The 26,779-nt window shown below is 35.7% G+C and overlaps 1 protein-coding gene across 4 annotated transcripts; it reads right to left on the bottom strand.

The window, feature by feature from the left end:
• Positions 1-1,442: 1,442 nt before the first annotated feature.
• ptar1 (protein prenyltransferase alpha subunit repeat containing 1) lies at positions 1,443-26,547 on the bottom strand. Of its 4 annotated transcripts, none has more exons than NM_001130074.1 (7): positions 26,443-26,547; positions 25,010-25,179; positions 24,802-24,868; positions 16,007-16,111; positions 14,542-14,758; positions 5,349-5,638; positions 1,443-1,788 (listed from the first exon to the last, which is right to left on the bottom strand). In NM_001130074.1, the coding sequence occupies exons 1-7, from the start codon at positions 26,526-26,528 to the stop codon at positions 1,443-1,445; spliced, it is 1,281 nt and encodes a 426-aa protein (NP_001123546.1). In that variant the 5' UTR covers positions 26,529-26,547. The 4 variants fall into 4 exon arrangements, 1 of the variants encoding a protein (NP_001123546.1); XR_015490367.1 differs by lacking the exon at positions 1,443-1,788 and adding an exon at positions 4,053-4,391 and having other exon boundaries at positions 4,506-5,638; positions 26,443-26,532; XR_015490368.1 differs by lacking the exons at positions 1,443-1,788; positions 5,349-5,638 and adding an exon at positions 9,735-11,127 and having other exon boundaries at positions 14,004-14,758; positions 26,443-26,532.
• Positions 26,548-26,779: the final 232 nt, after the last annotated feature.

Genomic DNA, 26,779 nt, shown 5'->3' with positions numbered 1-26,779 from the left:
TGTTATATGTCAAGAGCTGCAAATGTTTGTTTAATCTATACATATTTCTAAACTATGCTTGTAAAGACTAAACTTGAGATCTTAAGAGGCTCACAATACATTTTAGAAACGCACCCCAGAAGAGTTGTGCACATATAAAATGATCATCGTCCTGATTTACGACTGAGATGTTCTACATTCTAAACCAATTACCAGAATCTACTCTGATTAAGCTGTGAACAAATCGAATTGTCGATGCAGGTTTAAGCCTGTGAAAGTTCAAAGTTTATTACAAGTTTAATAATAATAATAATAAGGGAGTAACAGTGAGTCAACCATAACTGTCTAATAGCATATTAGCTTTAATAAATCATGACATAAATGAAGCTAACAACATTTCACCTTTTCAGTTTTGCATAAATATATTTGAAGTTCAAAAGTGTTAAACAAAAGCAGCATTTGTAAACCCACACTCCCACTCCTCAGTGCAGGAAAAAAGCACCAGATGGGCTTGAATGTGGCAAGTTGTTGTTTCCGTCGCCACGTTTGGGTCAAGCTGAGAAAAGACTATTCCTCCTTCTACAATTCCCTTTCATCATGAAAACCCATGCATCAGAGAGACCACCTGGATGAACTACAACCTAAATCTTGTGCTTGAATGATGACTACACCACTGTGGTCTTCGTAATTCTAATGAGTGTCGATGATGTGCTTATGAGCCATTATTCTCCAATGCTCAAGAATCATCTGCATGAGCCGAGGAAACAGATATGTTGTTTGATACAAATACTCACCTGAACGAGGCCATCGATTCTGGCAATTTCATGTGCATTCAACTGTTCCATTTGTCATTAAAGCTCAGGAGAATGTCTGCCTCTAGCCCTAACATATCAGATGGCTCCAGGTACATTTCCATTTAATGATTGTGCTCACGTTTCTGATTGTAGCAAAACATCAACATTTTTGCTGAAAAGTATTCATGCTTCAGTACAAAAGTTCAAAGAGGAGCAGTAGACAAGATCGAGAGCCAGTCTGCCCTCAATTGAACAATAGAAAAAATGTGGGTCAGAATCACTTTGGGCTCTAAGTGTTCCCTTCAAGTATGCATTTAAGATTTCGGACAGAAATCAGCATGATAATATAATTGATTTGTGGAGGAAGACGTTACACAACATAAAAAAAATAAACATCTACAATTGTAGCTTTTTATAAAAAAAAGAAAAGAAAAAACACTGAAAACAGACCTGAGATATCCAGTACCTGAACTAAAGCAGCGGAAACAGACCAGGCTCAGACTATGAAGACGCTTATTGGGTTTTCATCATGAGTGGGAATCTGCATCACTGATAAGCTGGCCAAGGAGTCCAGCCATTTTCTGAGAAGCGCCTGTGGGCGGTTGAAGCCAGAAATAAGATGACCTATCACAGCTCTTCCACATGGTGGTGGGCGGAGTGTTTCTCAAGCTACTGACCTATTACAGAGTCCAGCCACTTTCTGTAGGCAATGGCAAAGCGGCTTTGCTCAGGGTTTCGACAGCCTGTGAGGATTCTAGAGATGAATGTGTGCTCTGAGGGAAATCCTGGCTGGAGAAGCAGAGGGCCCCGCTTCAGTCGCTTGGTGTCCTGGGTGTAGCTTCCATGTTTGCTTCCGTCCAGTACACAGTCAATGTCCATTGCCTGGGAGATGCTGTTGTTGTCACAGAGCTCTTTGCTGAGGAGGACATCGGTGTGGGTGAGAGCTGGAGATTGTGATCCTGCTCCCTGCATGTGCTCCCTCCTCCACTGGTGCCACAGGTAGAAAACATGCCGCCTGTTGGAGAAGCCTGAATTTGAGTTTGTGCAACAACCTTTACATTCTCTTTGCATTACTACATAGGTCTTACTTGTCACAGGTCTGATATGATGTTCAGAGATAAACAATGGCAACTAATAATATCAAATGCTCATCTAATAGATACAAATTTATATTTGTTTCAGAATCTATAAAAGGTGTTATATCATTAAATTTGAGATAGCTTTTGTTTTAAATGTATGAAGTTTATCTGATAATTTTTAGAATTTATTATGAAGCATGTTGGTGTGTTTTTTAATATTTTTTATCATATTGTTTTGTTTGACTTTGTTTGTATGTTGTGTCATGATGCTACTGACCTAATGTTACTGCCCCATGCAGGATTACTAAAGTTGTTAAACTTCATCTTGCTATGTTTATGTCGTATAGAAAACTGTGTGACCCCTTATTATTAATTACTTTACTCTTTGCAAATACAGAGAATCCAAACAGAAGTGTTTAAGCTTTAAAAAGCTTTCATATGCGTCAAGTATAATAAAAAGTAGTAACTAAACCCTAACTGTGACTATATTACAATTGATATTATTATAAGACTTATAGTTTCCTTCAATAAATTACTCTCCATAACATCTCTTAAAAAAGTTATTGTGCTTAATGTTACCATATGTCAAGTCTTTAAATCCCCCATCTAAGTTTCCCTTTTAAAAAGACATTTTTCTTCAATTAGACTTTATCTTCGTAACCAGTAAAACATGAAAGCGCGAACTTGGCAATCTCCACTGCTCTGTGTTTTAGTGTAAAAGACTAATTCCTAGACCTGGTCAACTAATAAAACCAAACTAAAATAAAATTAAAAAGGAAATGTGACACAGGACTAGGGTAATGCGATATCGACCAATCTGAAATCATACAATGTTTAACGTAAAACATCGGGATGGACCATGGCATTGTCGTCATAGACGGCAGTTAATTAATTATTTATGAATAAATAATTAATTACCAATTAATTATTCGTAGCCTACCACCTACAATTTTTAGTTTACATTTTAAAATAGCATTTTTTCATGCCTTTAACTCGTGTGCTGTTGGTTTATTTTCATCCATTCTGGGGTGAGTCTTAATTGGGCTACAACACTCTCTGTATTTCCGCAAATAGAATGATTTCTAATGACAAATCTTATTTTGACACATATTTTGGAAAAATGCTTTGAAAATATTTAAAAACTCAACAATACACTTTCTGTAAATTTACTACTTATTCTTTATGCAAGTGTTTGTTTTCGGCACATAAACTTCCATTATAGTGACATTTTCTAATGACACATTTAAAAAAAAAATACATTCAATACTCATTCATTATGCTGGTGGTTGTTTTTGCTACATTAACTTCCATTAAAATGACATTTTCTAATGATGCAGTTGCAAAGTCATGACACTTGCTGCTGGTTTTTCTTGTTGGGAAGAGGTAAAAATCTTGATATGTCTGAGAAAATAAGCAGCTCAGCAGTCAGAACAGTCAACACAGTAAATGTATTTATGCACAAAAACACACATTCACTATTATCAGCTGTTTTACTCCACAGAGCTCCATATAAAAGCAAGAAAGTTTTTTTGCTGAGGTCTATCAAAAGGGTTAATAATGCCAACTGATTTACCAACATGGAAAACCAGAAACAATAAAGAATGCATGATTCTATGATGCCACGACTTTGCAACCAAAAAATGGCATCAATAATGGAAATCAATAGCACAAAACAGCCAAGAACAAAACAAAAGTTAATTACTTTAATAACTTTAATAACTTAGAGATGTTTTACCTGTCTAAACCATCTCTTGTCTGCAGCCCGTGTTCTTATTATTAATAAACAGCAAAAGATAATGAAGCTGTTGTGAATAGGGCTGCACAATATATCGTTTCAGCATCGTTATCGCAATGTAATCAATCGCAATAGTCACATCGCAATTATACATAATGTTGAGTTCGGATTATTATTTATCTTATCATCAAGTGTTTTCTGAGTCCTGTGAATGTGTGATGGTTTTAAAAGCTTTAGGCATAAGAAATTGCAACGTTTGTAACTCGAATTATATAATATGAATTAATAATTCATATATTATATATGAATAATAAATTAATAATATAATTAATAATAAATTAATTTATTTTATTAAATGGTTTATAAAATGAAAACTATACAGCATTATTTTATATTTGAATCTTCAATTTCTGTATACCTGAATACAGTTTGACTACTTGGAAAACAATAAAACGCTGTGTATTTAATTTGTATTCTTTTCTTTATTGAACTTATTTGCGCTTGTTTTTTTATACTTTATACATATACACTCTCTTACAGAATCATCCAAAACAATTTAAAATTATATATTCTTTCCAAATAATTATTCAACTCATCTAGTGAAATTATATTCAATATTGCAATATATAAAAGGAGAATTAAAAAAAAATAATCGCAATGTTAGATTTTTCCAATATCGTGCAGCCCTAGTTGTAACATCAATAATGATTAACCATGTCTCTAAGTTTATATACAGTATATTAGTCAGTTTACCTGACAACTATTGTTTAAAAATCTGAAAAGCACTGTTTATTTTAGTAATATCTAATAATGTTTTCATTTGTGCTTTTGCTGTCCTGTTTTTAGTAACTTCTTAAAATATCATATACCAACCACTACCCAAACCATGATACAAACCGAACCATGAGCAATTTGTACAGTTGCACAACTAACTTACAGAATAAAAAGCATCAGTGACTAAAGCAAGAGCTTTTGCCTTATAGGTCATAATGCAGCACAAAATATTTTACACAAAAATAGTATGTCTTCTCTTTACACTACCAGCAAACCTGTAAATCAAATAGATCTGTTGAAGTGATACACTTTAAAGGGGCAAACACAAGCTAAAGATACAAAAACACCATTCATTGAGCAGCTGCTTCTTCCCTCAGCACCAAGAGACGAGGCTGGAAGGGGGAAAATCTAAAGGAGCTTGAGAAAAAGAGATCCAGCAAACTGTTTGCCTCTCCCTCCGTGAGCTACAACTCTGCAGCACAAGACTATCCATCATTTTAGTAACAGTAAGCCATAAACACATCAGGCCAGACCAGCTGAGGGCCAAGGACAGACTTCTGGCAAACAAAGTCACTGTATTCACACTGAGAGTCTGATGATGATTGATTGCATGACTACCAAGACCTGTGCTCTATCCGAAATCACCTCCTATACGATCATTCACCATACCCTACATTAGTCCACTTGAAGGATGTGATATCTTTCTTTTAAACTTCCAGGTCAGACCCTGTGCTAGTTAATTTACAACTAGCAAGCTGTCTAGTAGTAAAGAAACAATATATTTAATTTAAAAATTAAATCTTCATTCAAATTCATTCAGCATGTGAACTCTCACAGTGCTATTGAGTGTGGATGGGTTGTACACTTGCTATAGCTGTGCATAATGGGATTGATTGAAGACTGAAGACACAAATGGTGCACTTAAAACTTCAGATAAAGCCCTGGAGATGCGCTTCTGGTTTTAAAGCTCTGCTTGTTCATTCTCACCTGTGGCACCACAGCGTCTCGTGACCTGGATAAGACTCGATGAGATCGGTGCAGAGTTGGATCTCCTCATGGAAGAGCCGAGGCATGACGTCTTTGTGGTGATTGTCATCAGATGCAGTCGCCGTGTTCTCTCCGTTGGGCTGCTGGCTGGTGTGGACATCCTTCTCTGCAGCCGGGCTCAGCTCTTTGGCCAAGGCCTTGAGCAGATGCTGACGGTAGTGGAAGCCGCTGTGATCTGACACGTGCATGGACACCCAGAGGCGAGTGGAGGACAGCTCATCATGCAGAACCTGCAGTTGAATGTCACAGAGTATTAGAGCCGTCATGCTGAAGGTTGTTGCAGCTGATTTTGTGAATTTTAATTCAGCTGCCAAGTTGTAGGCCCTATGGATGTCAATATATTCAATCATTTATTCAGAAGCCTTAAATAAAATATGGACTTTCTGCAAAACATTTTGCATAATTATGCAGCATTAAAATAGGTTTAAAAAGCAGGCACTGTGAAATTAAGGAATCCACTTTTATTAGAATGATTCATGACAGAGTGGCCAAGAAGTATTTTGATAAGGAATAACAGATGAATTTCTGGTGTTAAATATATACACTACCTGCCTAAGGTTGGAATAAACTGATTTTTTTTTTTATCTATCTTCCTATGGCAGCATTTATGTGACAAAAATGCAGTAATACTGCAATGTTCAGAAATGTTATTATTACAACATAAAATATATTTTCTTATGTAATATATGTTAAAAGGTCCTTTATGTCAGTCTTTGCTAAGCCAATTTTTTTAAAAGACATTACATCAGTAATTATAAAACTGAGATAAATCAAAAATAATATACTAAATCTAAAATCTGTCATTTAACTGTATAGTGTATTTTGCCCTTTATTATAATTTGACATAGGGCTGGGCAATAAAATTGATGTCGATATTCATTTACCGAACACCATTAACAATATCGATGGTAAAAAAAAAAAAAATGTTTAAAAGGTTTGGTATGAAGTAGGGATGCACTGATACATCGATACCGATCCGATACTGATACTGAGGTTTTGTAATTTAAAACTAGCAGCAGAGCATTAACTAAATGCATATTTTCTGTGAAGCAATCCATTTAAGGTAGCCTGACATTTTTATTTGCAGGAAGAAAAAAAACATGATTTGACAAACAGCCTTTTCCGGTTCTTAAAAAGGATTCAGTCAGTGTTTTCGTTTTGTTATATAAATTTGTCATTAAAGGGAAAAGATCTAGATCAGGATTTAGTTTCTGTTTTTGTTTTACTGCTGAAATGCAGGTGCGTGAAGATGCTCTATTATGTTCTGTATGCTGTTTGCATACTAAATTAGTGTTTTAAAATGCAATATTTAATGTGTCACACAAAATAGTCACTTCATTTATTATTTTTTTTACAATATTTTAATATTAATCTGTTAACGGTTAACATTCAGTTTAAGAGCGGCGGTAGTCTGTTGGCAAATTTAACCGAAATAAGCTGTTTCTATAACTCTGGTGCTAAACTCAAATAATAGGCCTATCTTCTTCAGTAAAAAAATAACAGACCTACAGGTATACATGACAGACGGCACAATCTAACTAAAAACATGCTTGCTGTTTGAGCATTCTTTAAGCATTCATGTGATATTGTCCTTTTTAATATTAAGATTTTTTTTTTTTAATCTGCAATAGGCCATTATTGACATTGTCGGTAAAATAATCAGCTTTTTATTAAATTTATATTTTTTTTTAAATGAAAGCCTGATATTTTTCTGCAGATTTGATGCAGACTAAACTAAACCGTCTTATGCCAGTTTTACTTAATAATCCCTCTCGAAACCTCGCCGTGAGACAGAAAGTTCAAAACAAAGTCCGCTTATATGCTTCAGCATCAAAACACAAACTGATTTGCTAAATAAAATATTAATATATAAAATCACAGTGAAATATTTACAGTTTCGGAGTAGTCTATATTAGGCTAAATCATTTTCTGTTAATGCCAATCCATATTGCGCCCGTCAGTTTAACTTGTATTAATTTAATCTATTACTTTGACCACAATGGGCCAGGTTATAAAACTATTCGCAGCACTTAAAGTATTCCTCTTGGAAGAAACTCAATCTGAAGGATGGGAGAACAAACTTGTGAGAATAATCTTACGTAACGATGCACAACGTCTCTTTGCACAAAGCCGGTACGTGAATGAAAGCGATTTATGCTATGGAGACAAAGCGCGCAGCATTACGGTGTCTGCAGACATTTGCAAAACAGCAGCTCAAATGGAAGAAATAAGTGCGTTGAGGATCTGTCCAATGTATTATTGAGGCTTTTCTAATTAAACATTTCAGGTAGGCCTACTTTTTGAGTGAAGAGCAGGTAATAAACCTCTCTACTCCTCTATTGCGAATGCGATCTGATATAACAGACACAGCGCAACATGATGTAGAGACAGCAACAAAATGAACTCCTGCTGCAGGTCAAAATGAACCCATTTAATGCAAAACTAAATGCATTTCTTCACTAATTATTTAAACTAGCAGGAACAAATAGTCTTGTAAAAAGGTATTCCTGTTGTCAAATGCGACAAGCAGCTTGAATGGAGAATGAATAGAGAATGATTGACAGACGCAGCGGCAGGAAACGCTAAAGTGAACATGAATTTAACCACGTTAATATTCATCTGTACTTTACATTAAACTGTAGAATGGCTTTAGAACATTTGGGATATTGTATGCCTACATGACAACGATCTAGTGGCTTATAGTAGGCTACTTTCATGGCTTGGTTGGCTTATAAACAGAATATAGCGCACACGCAAGATCGGATTTGGATCAGTACCTGCTGACCGATACCCATTCCAGCAAAAATATGCGGTATCGAACCGATATCCGATTCAAGTATCGGTTCATGCCTAGTATGAAGCGCTATATATTTATTAAAATGTGGCGCACAACATGGAAGCAATGGCAATAAGCTTAGGTTGTCACTTTGTCATTTCTGATGGAGACACCGCACACATTTTCCAGGTTTTCCAGCCTAGTTGAAATATATCTGAACTTTCCGAATGCTACAAGTGCACTGCGATTCATGCAAGTAATCTGCTTCATACTTTTGATGAAATATTCACATTTCAGTAACGGCGGACTAATTACCTCAGACAAACACAGGGCACCCAAACTTTTCTCCATAAACTTGAGCTGCAGCAATAATTAGTTTGTTTGTCATCCTCTGAGAAAATGGTAGGCTAGTTACGAGAGACGCTATAGAAAATGGTAAAGGAAAGCACTCGCTTGCACCTTTCACTTCAGGTTAGAATAACAACACATGTGAAAATGCATGCTGTACAGTAGCATTGAGGAGGTTTTCAATAAAAAAGGATGTACCCAGAGTGGCTTTTTGGTTTATTTTCTTGTGCATCACAGCCACTAGCTCCCCATCTGAAAGAATTTTTAGCTTGGGGGTAATATAATCATTCAATTTCACAACTTGTAATGTTCAGCATGTTTTTGAATAATGATGGTTAGTTCCTTTACTTGAAAGATCAGATTTGATTATCATAATTTGTTTTGTTTACAGAATTGAGATTTACTGTATCATTATTATTGACACCTTACAGATGTTGATTTACCTTAAAGTTTGCTTTGATTGTTCAGCGCTTACGCTTTACCATTGCACAGACTTTGTAACATTTAATTTATTTACTTTAAGAGTCTCTTTAACACTTATGTTTATTTTTTTTCATAAAGAAATGAGATATGTTGTTTGTATATTTTTGTTTTTATTCATAATGCTGGTAAATTAAAATAAAGTGGTTAAATAAAAAATCCTAATATTCCTAAATGTATTGTTAAAAAATATTCAATAATTATTATCGATATTGAATGATATAAAACATGATATTGTTATTATCTTTTTTGCAATATCACCCAGCCCTAATTGGACAGCATGTTCAGTAAAGTGGAAATGATTTAATCTGAGTGAACTTACATCAACCAAAACTTTGAAACAATTTGTTTAGATTTATGGCCTAAATTCTCCCAGCTTTAGAATATTTAGCACAATTTCATAACAAAAAAATCTAGATTTCTTTAACTTTTAACTCTTAACCGGCTTAATTTTATATTTTGACTTCTGAAGCCAAACTTCAGCATGTGTTCCAAACCATTCAGGAAGACTTTTCAAAAACAAGTTCATTATCAGATGTATGCTCAATAAGTGTTTAACTGCTCATTAATGTATTACAATCATTCATTACCACAACATATTATGTAAAGCAGCTCAATTCTTAAACAAATAGAACACATATATTAATTTCTGTTTTAATTGAACTAGAAATACACTAGCATTTTACCACAACTCCCTGCCTGACGTGCAAATTTTTTGTGGATTTTTCATTTTCTTTTCTTCATCTATCTTAAGCTGCTTTGACACGATCTACATTGTAAGAGCACTATAGAATTAAAAACAACTTGATTTTTAACTGCCATGAACTGCAAAAATAATATAATGTAATGTATTTTTAATTTAATGCTATGTCAGCAACCAAGGTAAAATTTCATGGCAAGAACATTTCAACAATATATACAACTAAATATGCAATTAAAAACAACAAACAAATGAATACAAAAATAAGTAAGATTTTTAGTGCTAATAATACATGATACAAATTCAAATATTTTTCCTGGTGTCACTTTGTTAAAAATGTCCTTAAGAGAGTTCAAAAAAAGCATTCTGGAATCATTAAAAACAGGACAGTCTAGTAAAATGTGTTTTACAGTAAGAGGAGTTGTGCAGTACAAACATTGAGTGGGGTCTTAACCTTTGAGCAAAAAGCCATGCGTTAATAATTTATGTCCAACACAACATCTAGTAAAAATCACCTGATCAAATCTAGATTTAAAATGTATTAAAACTCTGAGTTTTTCAGGTTGTCATTCATTTTTCTTTTCGGCTTAGTCCCTTCATTAATCCGGGGTCACCACAGCGGAATGAACTTCCAACTTATCCAGCACATTTTTACGCAGCAGGGGCCCTTTCAGCCGCAACTCATCTCTGGGAAACATCCATACACACTCATTCACACTCACACACAATTTAGTCCACCCAATTCACCTGTACCGCATGTCTTTGGACTGTGGGGGAAACCGGAGCACCCGGAGGAAACCCACTCGAACACAGGGAGAACATGAATACTCCACACAGAAACGCCAACTGACCCAGCCGAGGCTCGAACCAGTGACTTTCTTGCTGTGAGGCGACAACACTACCTACAGCGCCACTGCGTCACCATTTTAGGAATTATTATTTTATACAATTTATTATTTTCCAATGCATCCCACTCCTCTTGCCACTTATTTAAAATGTAAACATTAATAAATTGTCTCATCTCTGAAGGAGAAGTTTGGCATTTGTTCACCACTTGTTTGAATGCGTCCTTAGCAGCTGCATCAAAACTGACTTTGTAGATAATAAACTTTGGTTAAAATACTTTCACTAAAAAGTATTTCACTTTCACTCGTTTTTAGTAGATACCATCACTAGGATGATCAAAAATAATGCAAAAATGTAATGCAAACATCAGAGAAAGCTTTTAAACATAACAAATATTTCAAAACATTATGACTTTAGCTAGGTACTATGCAGTTCTACAGAGCTCTAGATTGCAAATTCAGACTGACAAAAACAGTAGACATGCAGAGTAGACAAACAAGGCATGCAGGAATGCAAGTTGACAGCCGCATAACCCAATTACTCCTGAAATAGCTTATGAACAGCCAACACTGCAAATTTTAGATAGTAGATTTAACTACCTTGGAGTTAAAATTAACACTCCCTCAGAGTTTATATGGGAACCACTATAAGTGTTAAAAATAACACTTTTGAAAGTGTTAACATTGTCAACACCAAGAGAGTGTTAATTAACAAACTCTTATTGTGTAAAATATCTGTTAAATTTCCGAAAAAATACCAGCAGCTGTGGTTGCCAGAATCTTTCTGTGAAAAACATGGAAGTTTTATATAACTGTATAAATTTACAAAAAATAACCATATTTCATGAACTAATACATTGTTCATTTTACAAAATTATAGCTTAGTGCACAAAAATTTAAAGTCTTTAGATGCAATAATGTTTGCATGTGTGATTGCAATTAACAAACAGATTTTGACTGCATTAGTAACTACACAGTTACCTTTAAACAAAAGAAGATGCAGCATAACATCAAATATTTTCAGTTCATCTTGGACTTGAACAGAGACGCTATTATCCTCCACAATGGTGACACAAAAATCGTTTTGCTGTTTTTCTTTTCTTTTTTTTCATTTTTAGATTTTACGGAAAAATACCAGCAGCTGTGGTTGCCAGTAATCTGCTGTTTTTAACATTCATAAATTCAGTTTACAGAATATTTCTGTTAAAAGCACATTCAACAGTCTGTATTTTTTATCGAACTCAAACTGCAAATTTTAGATTTGGTAGATTTAACAACCTTAGAGTTAAAATTAACACTCCCTCAGTGTTTATATGGGAACCACTATAAGTGTTAAAATAACACTTTTGAAAGTGTTAAAATTTTTAACACCCAGAGTGTTAATTAGCAAACTCTTATTGTGTAAAATATCTGTTAAATGTATGTCAAAATTCTGGCAGCAGTGGTTGCCAGTAATCTGCCGTTTTCAACATTTTACATTAGTAAATACATTCGTTTCCAGAATATTTCTGTTAAAAATACATCCCATAGTCTGTATTTTTTATTCAAACACACTTAAGCCTTAAATTCCAGAGCAAAATCCTCACTAGTGTCCTCACTACAGAGGGCTGAACACTCAGACAGTGATGAAGTTAATGAGACAATTAAGTGTCTAATTAAAGGATGATTGAGAATTATTGATGAACAACTGTTAACAAGCAGAATCACTGAAGGAAAGAAAAACACAAGCCAAAACCAAAGATGAAATCAACTGAGAAAAAAAAAACTCTAAATAAAATAATAATCAATAAAAATAAAACAAATTACACAATGAAAAAAAAATATTTTTCAACATCTTTAACACAACTCATCAAATTAAACAACACATCATGGAGCTTCACCTATTACTGACCTTTGACTTTATTTCTGTCATGTGAACAAAAGCTCTTAATGAAATTTCTGTTGTTCATTTGAAGTCACCATGATGGAGGACAGAGTCTACTTTAGTCAGGCTCTTCAACTTCTTACTATAAGATGTCTTTTATTGTGGCTGCTATAGTTAATCACACTATTTACACGTATAGCATTGAAAGCCAAAAGAAAATAAAAGTGTCAGTCAGAAGAGATTATATATGTTATCATAGCCATTCTTTCCTGCTTGGTTTTTAATTCAGTATCATATTAGTTATGTGTGAGAAATAATTAATATACATAAATGAAATCACTGAAGCTTCAACAATTAATGACTTTATAACAGGTTTAAAAACACCATTTAAAACGAGAATGTTTGATCTATGGCACAACTTCAAAACACACAGACATCAATAATTAGTCGTTGAATCTCAATAATGGTGACAAACAAAAAAATAAAAATCAAGTTAAAAAAAAACACTCTACTGAAACATTACCTCCCAAAAACAACACAAAATAAAGGAAAAGAAAGAGATTGTAAGAACATAAAGCTGCATAATTTATTCATGCTGCAATGCATGCTGGGAGCTTTGAACTATGCTGGCACCCAGCATGCATTGCGGCATGAACTATGCAGCTTTTTTTTTCAGCAACCACGGTTGAGGTTCATATCCTAATTCTTGATGCCTGTAAGTCATATGAGCAAGCTGGAGCTTGAATGTTTAGTGCATGACACTTTAATTATAAATTGCATCCTAATTTTTTGATTGAATTTTCTATGAAGAGCAGCAGACTGCCAGAAGTATTGTCCCATGCAGTTTTAATACAACTATATTTGCATATTTTTATCAATCAACTTAATAAACACCTGATATTATATCTATAACAATTAAGCATAAACTGTATGGTTTCTCATGACATCTCTTGCTATAGCTAATATGTTTTAGAAACACAGCTATAACAGTCAGAGAAACATTTAGATAGAAGAGTAAAGCTTCAAGAGCTCAAATAAGCAGCCTCTGATCTCTATGATGGTGAGGTCAAATGAAATATTTTTAATAAATAAATATAAAACTCTGTTCATTGTCAAATATACTTACAGAAATGAAGTCAAACTTTAATCAGTGAAGCTGCTTATACTATTATTTAATGGAGTTGTTTAATCCTCTGTTTTAATTCAGTTGGTTTGGTGTGAGGCTGTGTCTGTAGTTTTATTTCTTCCTTCAATTTCTTATTCCTTCAGTGATTGTGCTTGTTAACCAGCAGGTGTTCAACAGCAGGTGTCTAAATTCACTTATTTGTGGTCATTCCCTCTGTCTAGTGGACTAAACTAATTGACCAATTTAAGGGCCAGGTGAATGAGGGTGTGGCGAGATTTCAGACACTCTGATTAGTTTCTCAAATACAAGGGTTTTCTACAAAGGTAGATACATGTTACTCTGTGTGACAAGGAGGCAAATCAGCTTCTAACGCCGATCTAACTCTAGAATTTTAACACTTTACTCTGAATTACCTCAACACTTGAAATTTAACACCAATGAATTTGCTGTGAAGACTGATTCAAGTCTTTTTAGCCCTGGATCATTAAATATCTACAGGCTCATCCTTTTTATATGAGAGCCTTTAGCTTGAATTGAGCCCTGTAACATTTGCCTAATTTCGCATCCAATTAAGAAAGGATAAGCACACATCAAAGGTCTGGCACTTACTTGACCCCCTTAAAGCCAATAAGCTCTCCTGACTAACAGCACTCGGCTCTCTCACTCCTAAGTAAATAAATAAATAAAAAAGCTAAATGGACAGAAAAGTGTGACGTCTGTAATCAGGTCTCTTATGTTTATCAGGTGGAAAAGAAAGGTATCAAGATCATCAAAGGCTCCGTAGACTTATCAACCTCATAAATAACCATGTCATGTTGCTTTCCTTGTAACAATACTGATTATGCGCCAATGTGATCCATCATTCCTTTAAAGTAATCCGAAACAAATCTAATCTTTGAGATTTACACAAAACAAAATGACATCTTACAGTCACACGCTTTACATCATTAAGAGAAATGACAAAAATGCAGTGCAGTACACTGAGACGGCCTACCTTCAGATTGCCTTTAGCCATGTTTTGCAATACCCAGATCCGATGGGACCAGGCATTGTAGTTGCTGGGGTATCGGCCAGCTGCTTCTGCACAGACTCTCATCTCCTCCTGCAAGGCCCTCTGCAGCCGCTCGCACTGCCTCCTGCTCTCAGCCGAATCCTTCAGCTCCTGTCCTGAGGGAGAGCATTCCTTCTGCAGCCTCTGCAACACCCAGCGCCTGTGCGATTTACACAATTTTTTTGTTAAGACATGTGCATGGCTGCATGAACAATGCAGGACATCCAGCATCCCTTCTTGTTCCTTGGTATAAACATGCTTTCTTTTGAGCTTGGTTCAGCCACTGATACAGCTGCACTCCAATAAATACACACAATGCAGAACATATGACAGCAGAAATGCTAATTATTGCATACCGTACTACGCAGCAGCACCGCTCATTAAAGATTATAGTGATAATTATCGATTATATATTGATTCAACAGTATTTACAGCACAGAATTGGTACCATGTCATATTCAGACCTTATCCAAATCGACAGGGTGATGAGTAAAAATCTGAATATATGTACTGATTTGCAAATTAAGTTATATATACAAATTATTTATTGGTCTTGTCAGCAGCACAAGCTTGAGTATAAATTAGCTTTCCAGGATATTCTAAAGAGATTTGCCCTTGTCCTTGCAGTAGTGATGAAATTCTGCTTCAGTCGGTGCCATTGTTGACATGTTGCAAGAGGTCTGCAACTGCAGAGAGTTTCATTTCATGGTGGCCTGGCCACTGCTTTCACCATTTCAAGTTCTCTTTCTACTAATACTAATTCAGCTAGTTGAAAGCACAGCGCACAGTTTCTGCTACAGTGCCTGCAGCTATTCCATTATTAATTTCATAATGCCCAATTTATTATTAGTTTTTCACATAAATTTTTCAAGATTCTGACTTACCTAAATCTAAGAGTGAAGTAAAATAAGTACTCTTAAAATAGGACACTTGACATGCACAAAATGCATCACATCAGTGTCATATTTTATATTTGGAAATATCTCATTTAACTACATCCTGCAATGTCTGCTTATGCATGAAAATTCATTTTTACTCATAAATTCTTGTTATGTTGTGGATGTATTAGCTAGTGTTCACATTTCTGCCATTAACTTAATCAAAATAAATAAAAAGCAAATAAATAAAACAAATTAGATTTGCCCAAACTGTGTATTAGGAAGGAGAAAAATACCTGACGAACCAAAAGCTTTACCCACAGTATATTACATTGTGATTTTCATTTGCTGATGTTCTTTATTGTCCCCATTCAACAAAAGCAAAAAAAATAAAAAAATGCTAAAACAAAAATTTATATTAAAACCAAAAGAAAGCTTACTTATTTTAAATTAGATTTCACTGGCTGGATAAAACATCATCTTTTTGCTTAAGCAATGACATTTGTGACCACTAATTAACATTCTCTAACCTGTGTATCCATGTCTCTGGGCTTTTAGGATGTTTAGATAGTGCGAGCTTGCCCAGGTAAAGGTCCTTTTCTGGGTTTAACACACCACACTGCAAGAGTTCCTTCCTAGAAAACATACAGTTTCATCAATTCCCAGATGAATGCAAAAATTCTGTAAATATCAAAACCTTAAAAAAAGGAAAAATTACAGCACTATCTTCTGGACAATATGCTTTTTCATGCATATTATCAAACATTCCATTTAGGCAGTTCCTGAGGCAGATTTAACATTAAGTGACAAGACATCAAATGCACAGTAGCCATTTGCACATGCCATTTCCAATGGCACATCCGTTTTTCATTGGCATGTGTCAGGGTGTAGTGACATGTGCCACCAAAACTTATGACGTCAATGACTGTGTTTTGGTACATGTTGCTACGTGGCTCCTGCATTACTGTAGAAATTGTTTAAATTAGATTGTGAACAAACACACAATACCATTCTTAATCAAAATTACAAATCTAAAGGTTCATCAATATGTCTATTTTAGCATAGTTAAAAAAAAACACCTGCTAGATATATATAAAAAATTAAAAGTCTGATGATTTTATTCACTTATTGTATATGTGGGCTTTTAAGGACATAGACATTTCATTAAGTTTATCAGCCACAGTCCAATAGAGGGTCCATTTATTTTTTAGTCTTCCTTGTATTTGGCACAAATCGAGCATGTTTCTATCTTTATTGGACAAAGAGCATCTGTCTTTATACATACTCAATACACATGCGGGCCATAATTGGAGCTCATTTTTCAGCTCCTCGCATTCTTACACACAATGTAAAAATGTATCTTGAAGCTTATTGCATTTAAAACATAGATCAGGGGATTTAAAGTTAAATGTGTTGTACAGGGTTAACAAAATGTCATTATACAATTATACTGTAGAAGTCTCATCCGAGAGATCAACGTTTGTGTACTTGAATTAACTGTATGTTAGTCATCTAATGAAATTTCAAAATGTAAATGTTGGATCAGTGCTAGTCTGTTATTTTTCTTTTTCCTTGCCATGTTATTTTCACCATTGACCACGAAGGGAGTAGCAAATAATTCTTTAAATGTGAAAAATAAAGCATTTGCAAGAAGATACTTATTATTTGTGTTTGGGGTATGTGAAATTTTGCTACAAGATCTTCAAATTACATAATAAAATATCTTTATACAATCTAACCATACTCTTATTCATCCATAATTTAAACCCCATATCATTTTAGCTAAAATTAAAAAAGCTGGAAAGCACTTAAAAGTGTCCTAGATTCCAAAGGTCGTCGTACTAGACATACGTTTTTTTCTATCTTTTACAAATGTATTATTACGGCCAACTTTTTAACATGTAATCAAGCCATGGATGCTTCACTAGAGAACTAAAACAATGCAGCTCTTAAATGAAAAGCCCAATAATAATAAACGAAATTTGGTAGTTGAAGCCCTCCCATATTTTTAAGAAATAATAATGCAAGCCTTAGCTTCTTGTTTTTCCAAATAAAAAGAGAAAGAAACCTTATTCTTAGAAATATTATACTGGAGAGGTATTGACTGAAAAAAACTAATTAAAATTTTGTTTACATCCAAGTCAAGATTATTTTTCCTGACTATTTAATGTTTATCATTCATTGCACTAAAGATACTAATTTTAAAGATTATTATAATTCTTAGATAATCAAAACCATTTATAGCATTTATGTATGGGTGAATAACATTGGGATTTAATCTCTCTTGTTCAATGAAAAACAGAATTAAATATTTATTTTTATCTCCTTTCAATTAAGATAAACTGCCAAACAGGCCATTAAAGGGTCACAAAACACCAAAACATATTTTTTTAGCTGTCGACAGTCGTATACGTGTCCCCAACTGCTAAAAACATTATTAGTACACATATTTTTCAATAAAAATTTTGCGTTATTTCGAGCAAATTGGTACTTCCGGTTTGAAACAAATTTTTGAAGCTGCGTCACGGCCATGAGATCTTAGCGTGTATTCCAGCATGTAGACTGGACGTCTGTACCTGGGAGTACCTAACTATGTCTCTGAGTGTGCTGCATTCATTCATGAGTAAGACAAACCAAACCAATCAGCGCGCTCTATTGTGTATACGGTGCAACTTTATTAATATGCAGGATAGCTCTGAAGACTGTTTGTACCTGAAACAGTGTTCAGACGGCAGAGAGACGATACGTTGTGTTGCCAAAAAAAGTGGGAAAAGAAGAAGAATTGTTTGGATATGGGTCATCAGTGTTACTTTTATAATGTGCTGCAACGAAGGTTTTGTTTTAATTTTCCAACTATGAGAGTGCAACTGGACTAACGTGTGGATCAGTGCATGCGACTCGTGGCAGAAATACGTTTGTATGGAACATTTTTTACTCGCGAGCTTTTCACATCTGGAAATTATGAAACCCGGATTTGCTGCTCGTCTCTTTTAAAAAAAGATGCGGCTCCAGTCGGTGTTGATTGTCCTGTTTCTACAGATTTGGTAAATTTGTGCGTTAAGTGCCCTTTCTTAGTTTATTCAGATGGCAAAGTTATAGTTTGTATCGTCAGCAGTACTCTTTCAGTGTTTAAAGACTCATTTAAAATGATTTTTAAGTTCCATAGTTTATGTTAATATCACTACAATATTATGGACTGAAAGATCTGCTGTAAATGCTGCTCTCTGAGTGTAAACGTGAACACTGCAAGCAAACCATTACCGAAAGTCATGTTTAATTTTCGCCACATTTTGTGACAGGAATAGTCTACACACACACATGGCTTTCTGACCTACAGAGTGCAGAGAATCTGAGTTACCAAGAAATGCAGAGGTTTTTTTCCTGTTATACGACGTGCGACATCAAACATTCCACCGTCATTGAACACAGTTGCTGTATTTCTCCCTTGGTTGCATGTTTGTTTTGCCTCAGTAAAAATCAGTGCATGCCCAAATGGAAACTCCAATTTTATTCATTTTATTTCATTTCCCCTTTTCCCTCCCCCGACACTCCTACTTAAACAGAACTAGACACACCCACTTTCCTGACTTTTTCCAAACTAGAGGTGTGAAAACACCCTGCTGAAACGGGGGGGGGGGGGGGGGGGTTATGGCCCTTTAAGTTTAAGGATGGGATTGATTTTCCAAGTTCTAATAGAAATACAATGACATCATTAGTGCAAAGGGAAATACAGTGTTTTAAAGCTCCTATAAAAAATTAAAAAATAACAAATTTTAATAAACCCATTTGATCAACATGTATCAACTGAGGTCAAACCTCTTAAGCCTCATAGACAATGCATCAGCAATAATTTTGAACTCTGCATTTAAAAGTGAGATGGGCTTAAATAAGGGGTGCCCAAAACAGGTCCGGTGTCCTGCAGTCTAGTTCCAACCTCAATTAGACACACCTGAACAAGCTAATCCAGCTCTTTCTAGGTATACTAGAAATTTCCAAGCAGGTGTGTTGAAGGAAACTGAATCTAAACTAAGCATGACACCGGCCCTCCAGGACCGAGTTTGGGCACTTTAAAGATAACATTTCCTGCTTTAAAATAAAGGGGTGATAAGGGAGATTAAAATTTCTCTTTGATTTCCATGTAAATATTAATTGGAAACCCATCAGAGCCACAGCTTTACCACACCTCATATGAAGATTAGCATTAAAAAATATCTTCCAATTCCAGTTCTTTATCAAGCTCAGATCTTGTTTCTTCAGTGACAGAGCCAATTCATCAATTAAGCTATTCTGATTAGTGGGGCTTATAGGAAATTCAGAATGATTAAGCTGTTTTTTAAATCATAATCGCAATAGTGGATCTTCGTAGTAATTTCTTTAGCTGCCAAGCAAACAAAATGTGTTGTTGTTTTTTTTTGCCCTGATCACTGTTTGCTGCAATCTTAACTCTTGTGTGTGGTTGACAATGTTCTCATCCAATGTGGGGTGATTGTGATTCTTGATTTGGCCACAACGTTCTGTGCTTTAGCAAATGGAATGATTTTTGGTGACAAATGCTATTTAGCAAATGCTGAAAGTTTTCAAAAACTCAACACACTCTGGCTTTTTTTTGCCCAATTAACATCCATTAAAATGACTATAGGTCGCGAAGCCATGACACCGTATTATGTATTCTTGATAGTTGGTGGTTTTTCCTGTTGGGAAGAGGTACAATTTGCCATTTTTGCTGTTGATCAGTTGCTTAGTTTTTGGCTTTTTTGGAGTTATATGGATAAAAGTGTGCGTAACCTTTGTGTACTTACCTTGATTTTCAAGAAATTCAAAATAAGCAGCTTAGCTCTCAGAACATAGTAAACATAGTTAGTGTATTTATGCACACACAAAATAATTTGTCAAGGCAGCATGAGGGTTCAGTGGTTCTGTCGCCTCACAGCAAGAAGGTCACTGGTTCGAGTCCTGGCTGGGCCAGTTAGCATTTGCGTGTGGAGTTTGCATGTTATCCCAGTGTTCAAGTGGGTCTCTTCCAGGTGCTTCGGTTTCCCCCACAGTCCAAAGACAAAGGTTCAGTAAGTTCAGCAAGTAAAAATTGGCCCTAAAGTGTGAATGCAAGAGTCTATTGGTTTTTCTCAGAGCTGGGTTGCGGCTTGCAGGGCATCCACTGCGTGAAATGTATGTTGGAATAGTTAGCGGTTTATTCCACTAAGGTAACCCCCAATAAAATAAAGGACTAAGCCACAAAAAAAAAATTAATAAATGAATAAATATAAATTAAATCTTTGTTATACTCCATAGAACTCCATATAAAAGTCAAAAGCTTCTTTGCACAGACTTATCTAAAGGGTTAAAAGTGCCATTTGACTATCAACAGTAAAGAAGTACAAATGTCACGTATTCTTAACAGGGAAATACACCAACAATCAAGAACGCCTGATTATTTGGTGTCAAGCCTTTGCAATAAAAAATGTCATTGTAATGAAAGTCAATGGGACAATAACATCCATTAGCATAATGAAAGGGAAGTAAATTGGAACAATACACAAGGGTTAATATACTCTTTTCAACTTATAACAGGGGTGAACTCACTGGCTTTGAATGTTTGGAATAGACCTTTTAAAAGTCTATAGTATTGCAAAATTTAGAAATGCAGGCACCCCGTTTAAAAAACCTTTAAATAAACATTGAAGCACTGTATATGTTGTACAAACTCCACAATGCAATAAATCACATGTCTGACAGGAACTTATTGTTAACTAAACCTACATTATGCACTAACAGAAAACATTAGTCAACAAAGTGCCATAAACTGCGACAAGGTCAGTGACACAGTACACAATTTTTGGCATGTTACAAGTTTTAGTGGCACATGCCAGTAGTATCCACTGACACCTGCCAATAAAAAAAGTCACAAAGATAAATAAAAATACAAATAAAATCACTTAGAAGCTCAGTGCAAGTTGTGATTGGCAGCAGCATATTGTTGACTAAATATCTTTCTTTGTGTGTGTGTGTGTTCAAAGTCTACATTATGCTTCGGTGCATGTCAGTCACTACTGGAGGATAAACCAAAATACAGTCAGTGAATGCATCGCCAAATCACAAGTTTTGATGACATGTCATTATAAACTAACACGTCAATAAAAACTGCCACCAAGCACAGTGGCATGTGTTAATGACTTCTGTGCACTAGGGTTTGGCGATGTCGACCAATTTGGAATCATAGGATGTTTAATATAAAACATTGCAATGGACGATGGCATCGTCATCATAGGCGGTGATGAAATAATTATGGATAATTAATTAATTCATAACAAATTAATCATTTATAGCCTACCATTTTAACTACCTGACCCGCATGGTCTGTTTTTACCCATAACCAAATCATAAATGAATAAAGATAAGTTACACACATAATTAAATAAGCGAATTTGCAACGGGGGCAGGGCGGAGTATTGCGATCCCGACTCAGCATTGTGGTGTCTGTCGGCCATCGGTGATGGCATCGTCTATCGGTCCAACCCTACTTTGCACCAGAAGTTTTTTCACTTCAAGTTAAAATTTGTTAACAAAAAAACAAGATCTAATACCACAAACATATTTACGCTTATAAAATACTTAAAAAGTACTGAATAATAAGTATGAATATATCTGAATCAAATAAGCAAAACAAAGTGATTACAAATAACATTTTACCTTATCCATCAAATTTAAATAGTTAATTTCAAATAAGTTAATTTAAATAAAAGGAAATGTGTGAATAAACATATTGTAAAACTAATTATAATATATATATATTTTATATACTTTTTTTATAGTACACTGCTCAAAAAAATCTGAATGAATGGGATATTCTTATTGAATTTCTTTCTTCTTTACATAGTTGAATGTGCTGACAACAAAATCACACAAAAATTATCAATGGAAATCAAATGTATTATGCCATGGAGGTCTAGATTTGGAGTCACACTTAAAATTGAAGAGGAAAAACTTTACAGGCTGATCAAACTTTGATCTAGTGTCCTTAAAACAAGTCAAAATGAGGCTCAGTAGTGTGTGTGGCCTCCACATGTCTGTATGACCTTCTTACAATGCCTGGGCATGCTCGTGATGAGGTGGCTGATGATCTCCTGAGCAACCTCCTCCTAGACCTGGACTAAAGTATTCGCCAACTCCTGGACAGTCTGGTGCAACGTAGCATTGGAGGATGGAGCGAGACATGATGTCCCAAATGTGCTTAGTTGAATTTATATCTGGTTAACGGACGGGTCAGTCTATGGCATCAATGCCTTTATCTTGCAGAAACTGCTGATACGGTCTAGTCGCATGAGATCTAGCAATAAGAGGAACCTTGGGCCAACAGCACCAGTGTATGGTATCACAAGGGCTCTAGAGATCTCATCTCAGTACCTAATGACAGTCAGGCTCCCTCTGGCGAGCACATGGAGTGCTGTGCAGACCCTCCAAATAAATGCAACTCCAGACCTTTACTGACCCGCTGCCAAACCGGTCATGCTGAAGAATGTTGCAGGCAACATTCTCCATGGCGTCTCAAGACTCTGTTACGACTGTCACATGTACTCAGTATGAACCTGCTTTCACCTGGAGAACACAGGGAGCCAGTGGAAAATTTGCCAATTTTGTTTCTTCACGACCTGTGGATGTCGGGTCCTCATACTACCCTCATGGAGTCTGTTTCTGATCGTTTTAGGTGAAATGTGTTAGACGCACATTTGTGGCCTGCTTAAGGTCATTTTGCAGGGTCCTGGCAGTGCTCCTTCTGTTCTTCTTTGCACAAAGGCAGAGGTAGCAGTCCTGCTGCTGAGTTGTTTGCTCTCCTACAGCCTCTTCCACATCTCCTGAAGTACTGGCCTGTCTCCTGGTAGCACATCCATGCTCTGAACACTACACTGACAAACAAAGCAAACCTTCTTGCCACAGCTCGCATTGATGTGCCATCCTGGATGAACTCCACTACCTGAGCCACTTGTGTGGGTTGTAGAGTTTGTCTCATGCTACTAGAGTGAAAGCACCACCAGCATTCAAAAATGACTAGAACATCAGGTAATAAGCAAAAAAAACTGAAAAGTAGTCTGTGGTCATCAACTGCAGAACCAGTCTTATATTAAGGGTGTCTTGCCAATTGCCTATAATTTCCATTTGTTGTCTATTCCATTTGCACAAACTGATTATCAATTAGCATTGCTTCCTAAGTGGGCAGTTTGATTAAACAGAAGTGTGGTTGACCTGGAGTTACATTGAGTTGTTTAAGTGTTCCCTTTATTTTGAGCAGTATATAAACTATGTCCTTGTACAAAAAGCTAAACAGATGCATTTTTTTTTATCTTAGAATTTAGGTTTCTTGTATGAAGATGATTACAGTTTGTGGTAGATGTAAAAAAAATAGAAATGTCTGGCTAACAGTTTACTGCATGCAGGTAAATTTGATAAAAAAAAAACTAATATTCCTTATGTAAAATTATGAAAATAAAGTAGCATTAGCAGAATAGTATCCTTTTTGGTTTTCCTTTTTCTAAAATTAGACAATACATCTAATAAAAGCACCAACAAGAAAGATAGAGTGATGAAATGCTGACATAAAAGAAAGAAAGAAGGAGAATTTCTAAAAATACCATAGATGTGCATGCATTAGAAAGCACATGTAGATATAATGGACAATGTGTTTCCTCTAGGATTTTTTCCAGCTGTGGCGGCAGGCCTTTTTTTTTTACAGGTATACCAAATACCAGTGATGTTTTTTTCAATGACAAATGTCGTGAGTGCAGTATTACAGGTCGAGATTGCATTTATGTAATAGCCTACAGCATGCAGATCTCTTTGCTTGCGCGCCGATTTCCTCTGCTCGTGCACAAAACCTCTTGTGCGATCTCAAATAAACGCTGCTGTGGTGCGATTGAGTGTGTTTATGTAACGAGTATGTCTCCAGCATTTATTAGATTTGCTACGAATATTTATGAATGTCTCTAATAGACCTACAGAGCGATATTAATGCGTTCTCAAGTAAAATGAAATGGCTATACGTCGTGTTTGCTGGCCTCACCATGCACCTGTCAGTCAGTCAGTCAGTCAGTCTGTCTGTCAACACGTAACCTTAACGGGGTAAACAAATAATGCACAGCATTACTACGGTTACAGAGAAGTTTGCACTCTTATAAATCAGTCATCTTTTAATACGTGTTGATGCGATTATTACCCGCTATTAAAAAAATTTAATGTTTTGAATGAGAAGCTGTACTGTAGCCGTGGCGGGATGAATTTTGTCATGACGCCCCACCATGGAAGAATGAATGTAGAGGAAACCATGGAACTGTACCTGACATTCCACGCAGTGGTAAAATCTGGATTCAACAGAAGCAATGTGCTGGTTATATCCACCAGAGCTTGAAAAGAAGAAGAAAGAAATATCAGGGATTTTTTTTTCTCCAATGATGCAAAGTATTTAATAAAATACCATACTAATAAATGCTATACCATGCAAGGTGTTCAAAAAAGCAAGCTAACCCAATAATCTTTCATCCTACCTTCCCGGTCGAGCCACTGCTTTCTCTGCCTGTAGAGCAGGAGTTTATTATGCACATAAGGCAGCAGAAACTTGACACACCAGCTCTCCACTCCCAGCTTATTCTCCACCAGGACGATGGGGCTTCTGTTGTACCGGGCTTCAGGACACGGAATGAGGCCAATTTCATCACTGTGAATTCAAGATAAAAAGATGCTGGCTATTTTTGGATATACTAAATACTAAGGAGCTGATGGCAAACAGGGATGCATAACATCTCAGCTGACACATAGTCGCTTTAGATGCACCTCTCTGGCATAAATACAAGGGTGCCATAAGAGAAGGAAGTAATTAAACCATTGGCACAAGACACTGACCTTTTAATATGAAACAAACAGACAAAACGAAGACAAAATTAACAACTACAATTGAAAACAGAACATCCTAAAAAATTTTTTGTAGTGGACTAGAAACATGCCAGACAGTATGGATTAACATTTGAAATAATCTACTATGAAAATGTGTGTATAGAATTGTGGAGTCTGAATCAAAAGTCAGATCTTTAAAAGTCATACATGAACACTTGCATTAAATCAGGTACCTTTGAAAGTGTTCACATTTATGCTAAAAAAGTGAAGTTGTCAAAATAAACAAATAAACAACACATGCTTAGCTTCATTACAAAACCTAAATTATGTGGTAAATGATTTTATGAAAACTATATTTCGTATTTGCTCATATACCTTTCATTTCAAAAGCAAAAGGGCATATCTAATCTAAAACAAGAATAAAATTTTCTTAATTTCATTTTTAATTTGTGCGGCAAATCAGAAGTCATAACTGGACAGCTCTGATATGAGAAATAAAATTGGTGGTTACATTAATATCCACAAACCTGTGTATCAGTTTCCCGATAATGCTCGTTGTAACGTTAGATGTTGACTTAAGTGATTTGTCTGGGTACATTAAGATGCAAGATGTTGCAACAACATATTAAATCACTCCATATAACGTCACCAGTACGTAAACATGGACAATTCTTGAGATTATGCAAATAAATATATAAGGTGAACGATTATCTAATTACTAACTTAACCAGAGAATAACACTGACAGTACTAGCTACAGCATGACAAACATGCACATACTTTGACGTTTCGGTGAGAAAAACTTTTGGCGTTCGCACGGAGATGTTAAACAACACAAGTTTCTCCAGGCACGGTGTAAATGCAGTGCTGAAGAGCTCTGGTCTACAGTCTGCTGCTGGCCTGCGCCAAGCGCCAGCGGGTTAGAGCTGGTTAATAGCCAGTTAGCCAGAGCCAATGCCTGCGCAAGTTACAGACAGACGGCTGCTGCTCTATGTTCTCCCGGCGACTTACAGCGAGGGTCTGGACGAGCTGTTTAGACTAAACTAGAACACTGCGCAATGAATAACAATGCGAGTTCATATACGTACATGTTCGGGTTTCTTTTAAAGGCGTTAGTGATATCTTTCACAACTCTCTGGACCAAGACATCCACCTCCTCTTCCGACTCAGCCATTTTCAGAGCTCGAGTGACGTCAGCGCGGGTGACTCAACCTCATCCGGGACATTTCACAGTAACCGTACCATAACCTGACCATAACGCGTTTAAGGGAAAATACAGGATTTCAACAAAAAAAATCAAATCGCTTCAAATGTGAAAACCATGTTGGACAGCGTTAATACAAGATATTAGTTGGATAATCTCCTATATAAATATGCAATCCTAAACAAAGCAAAGGAAATCAATTTGAAAATTTTAATAACACG

Source organism: Danio rerio, chromosome 5 (genome assembly GCF_052040795.2).
Source record: "Danio rerio strain M-AB ecotype USA chromosome 5, GRCz13ab, whole genome shotgun sequence".
Lineage (NCBI taxonomy): Eukaryota > Metazoa > Chordata > Actinopteri > Cypriniformes > Danionidae > Danio > Danio rerio.
Note: the sequence above shows the minus strand (reverse complement) of the source record. Positions and strands in the feature narration are given on the sequence as shown.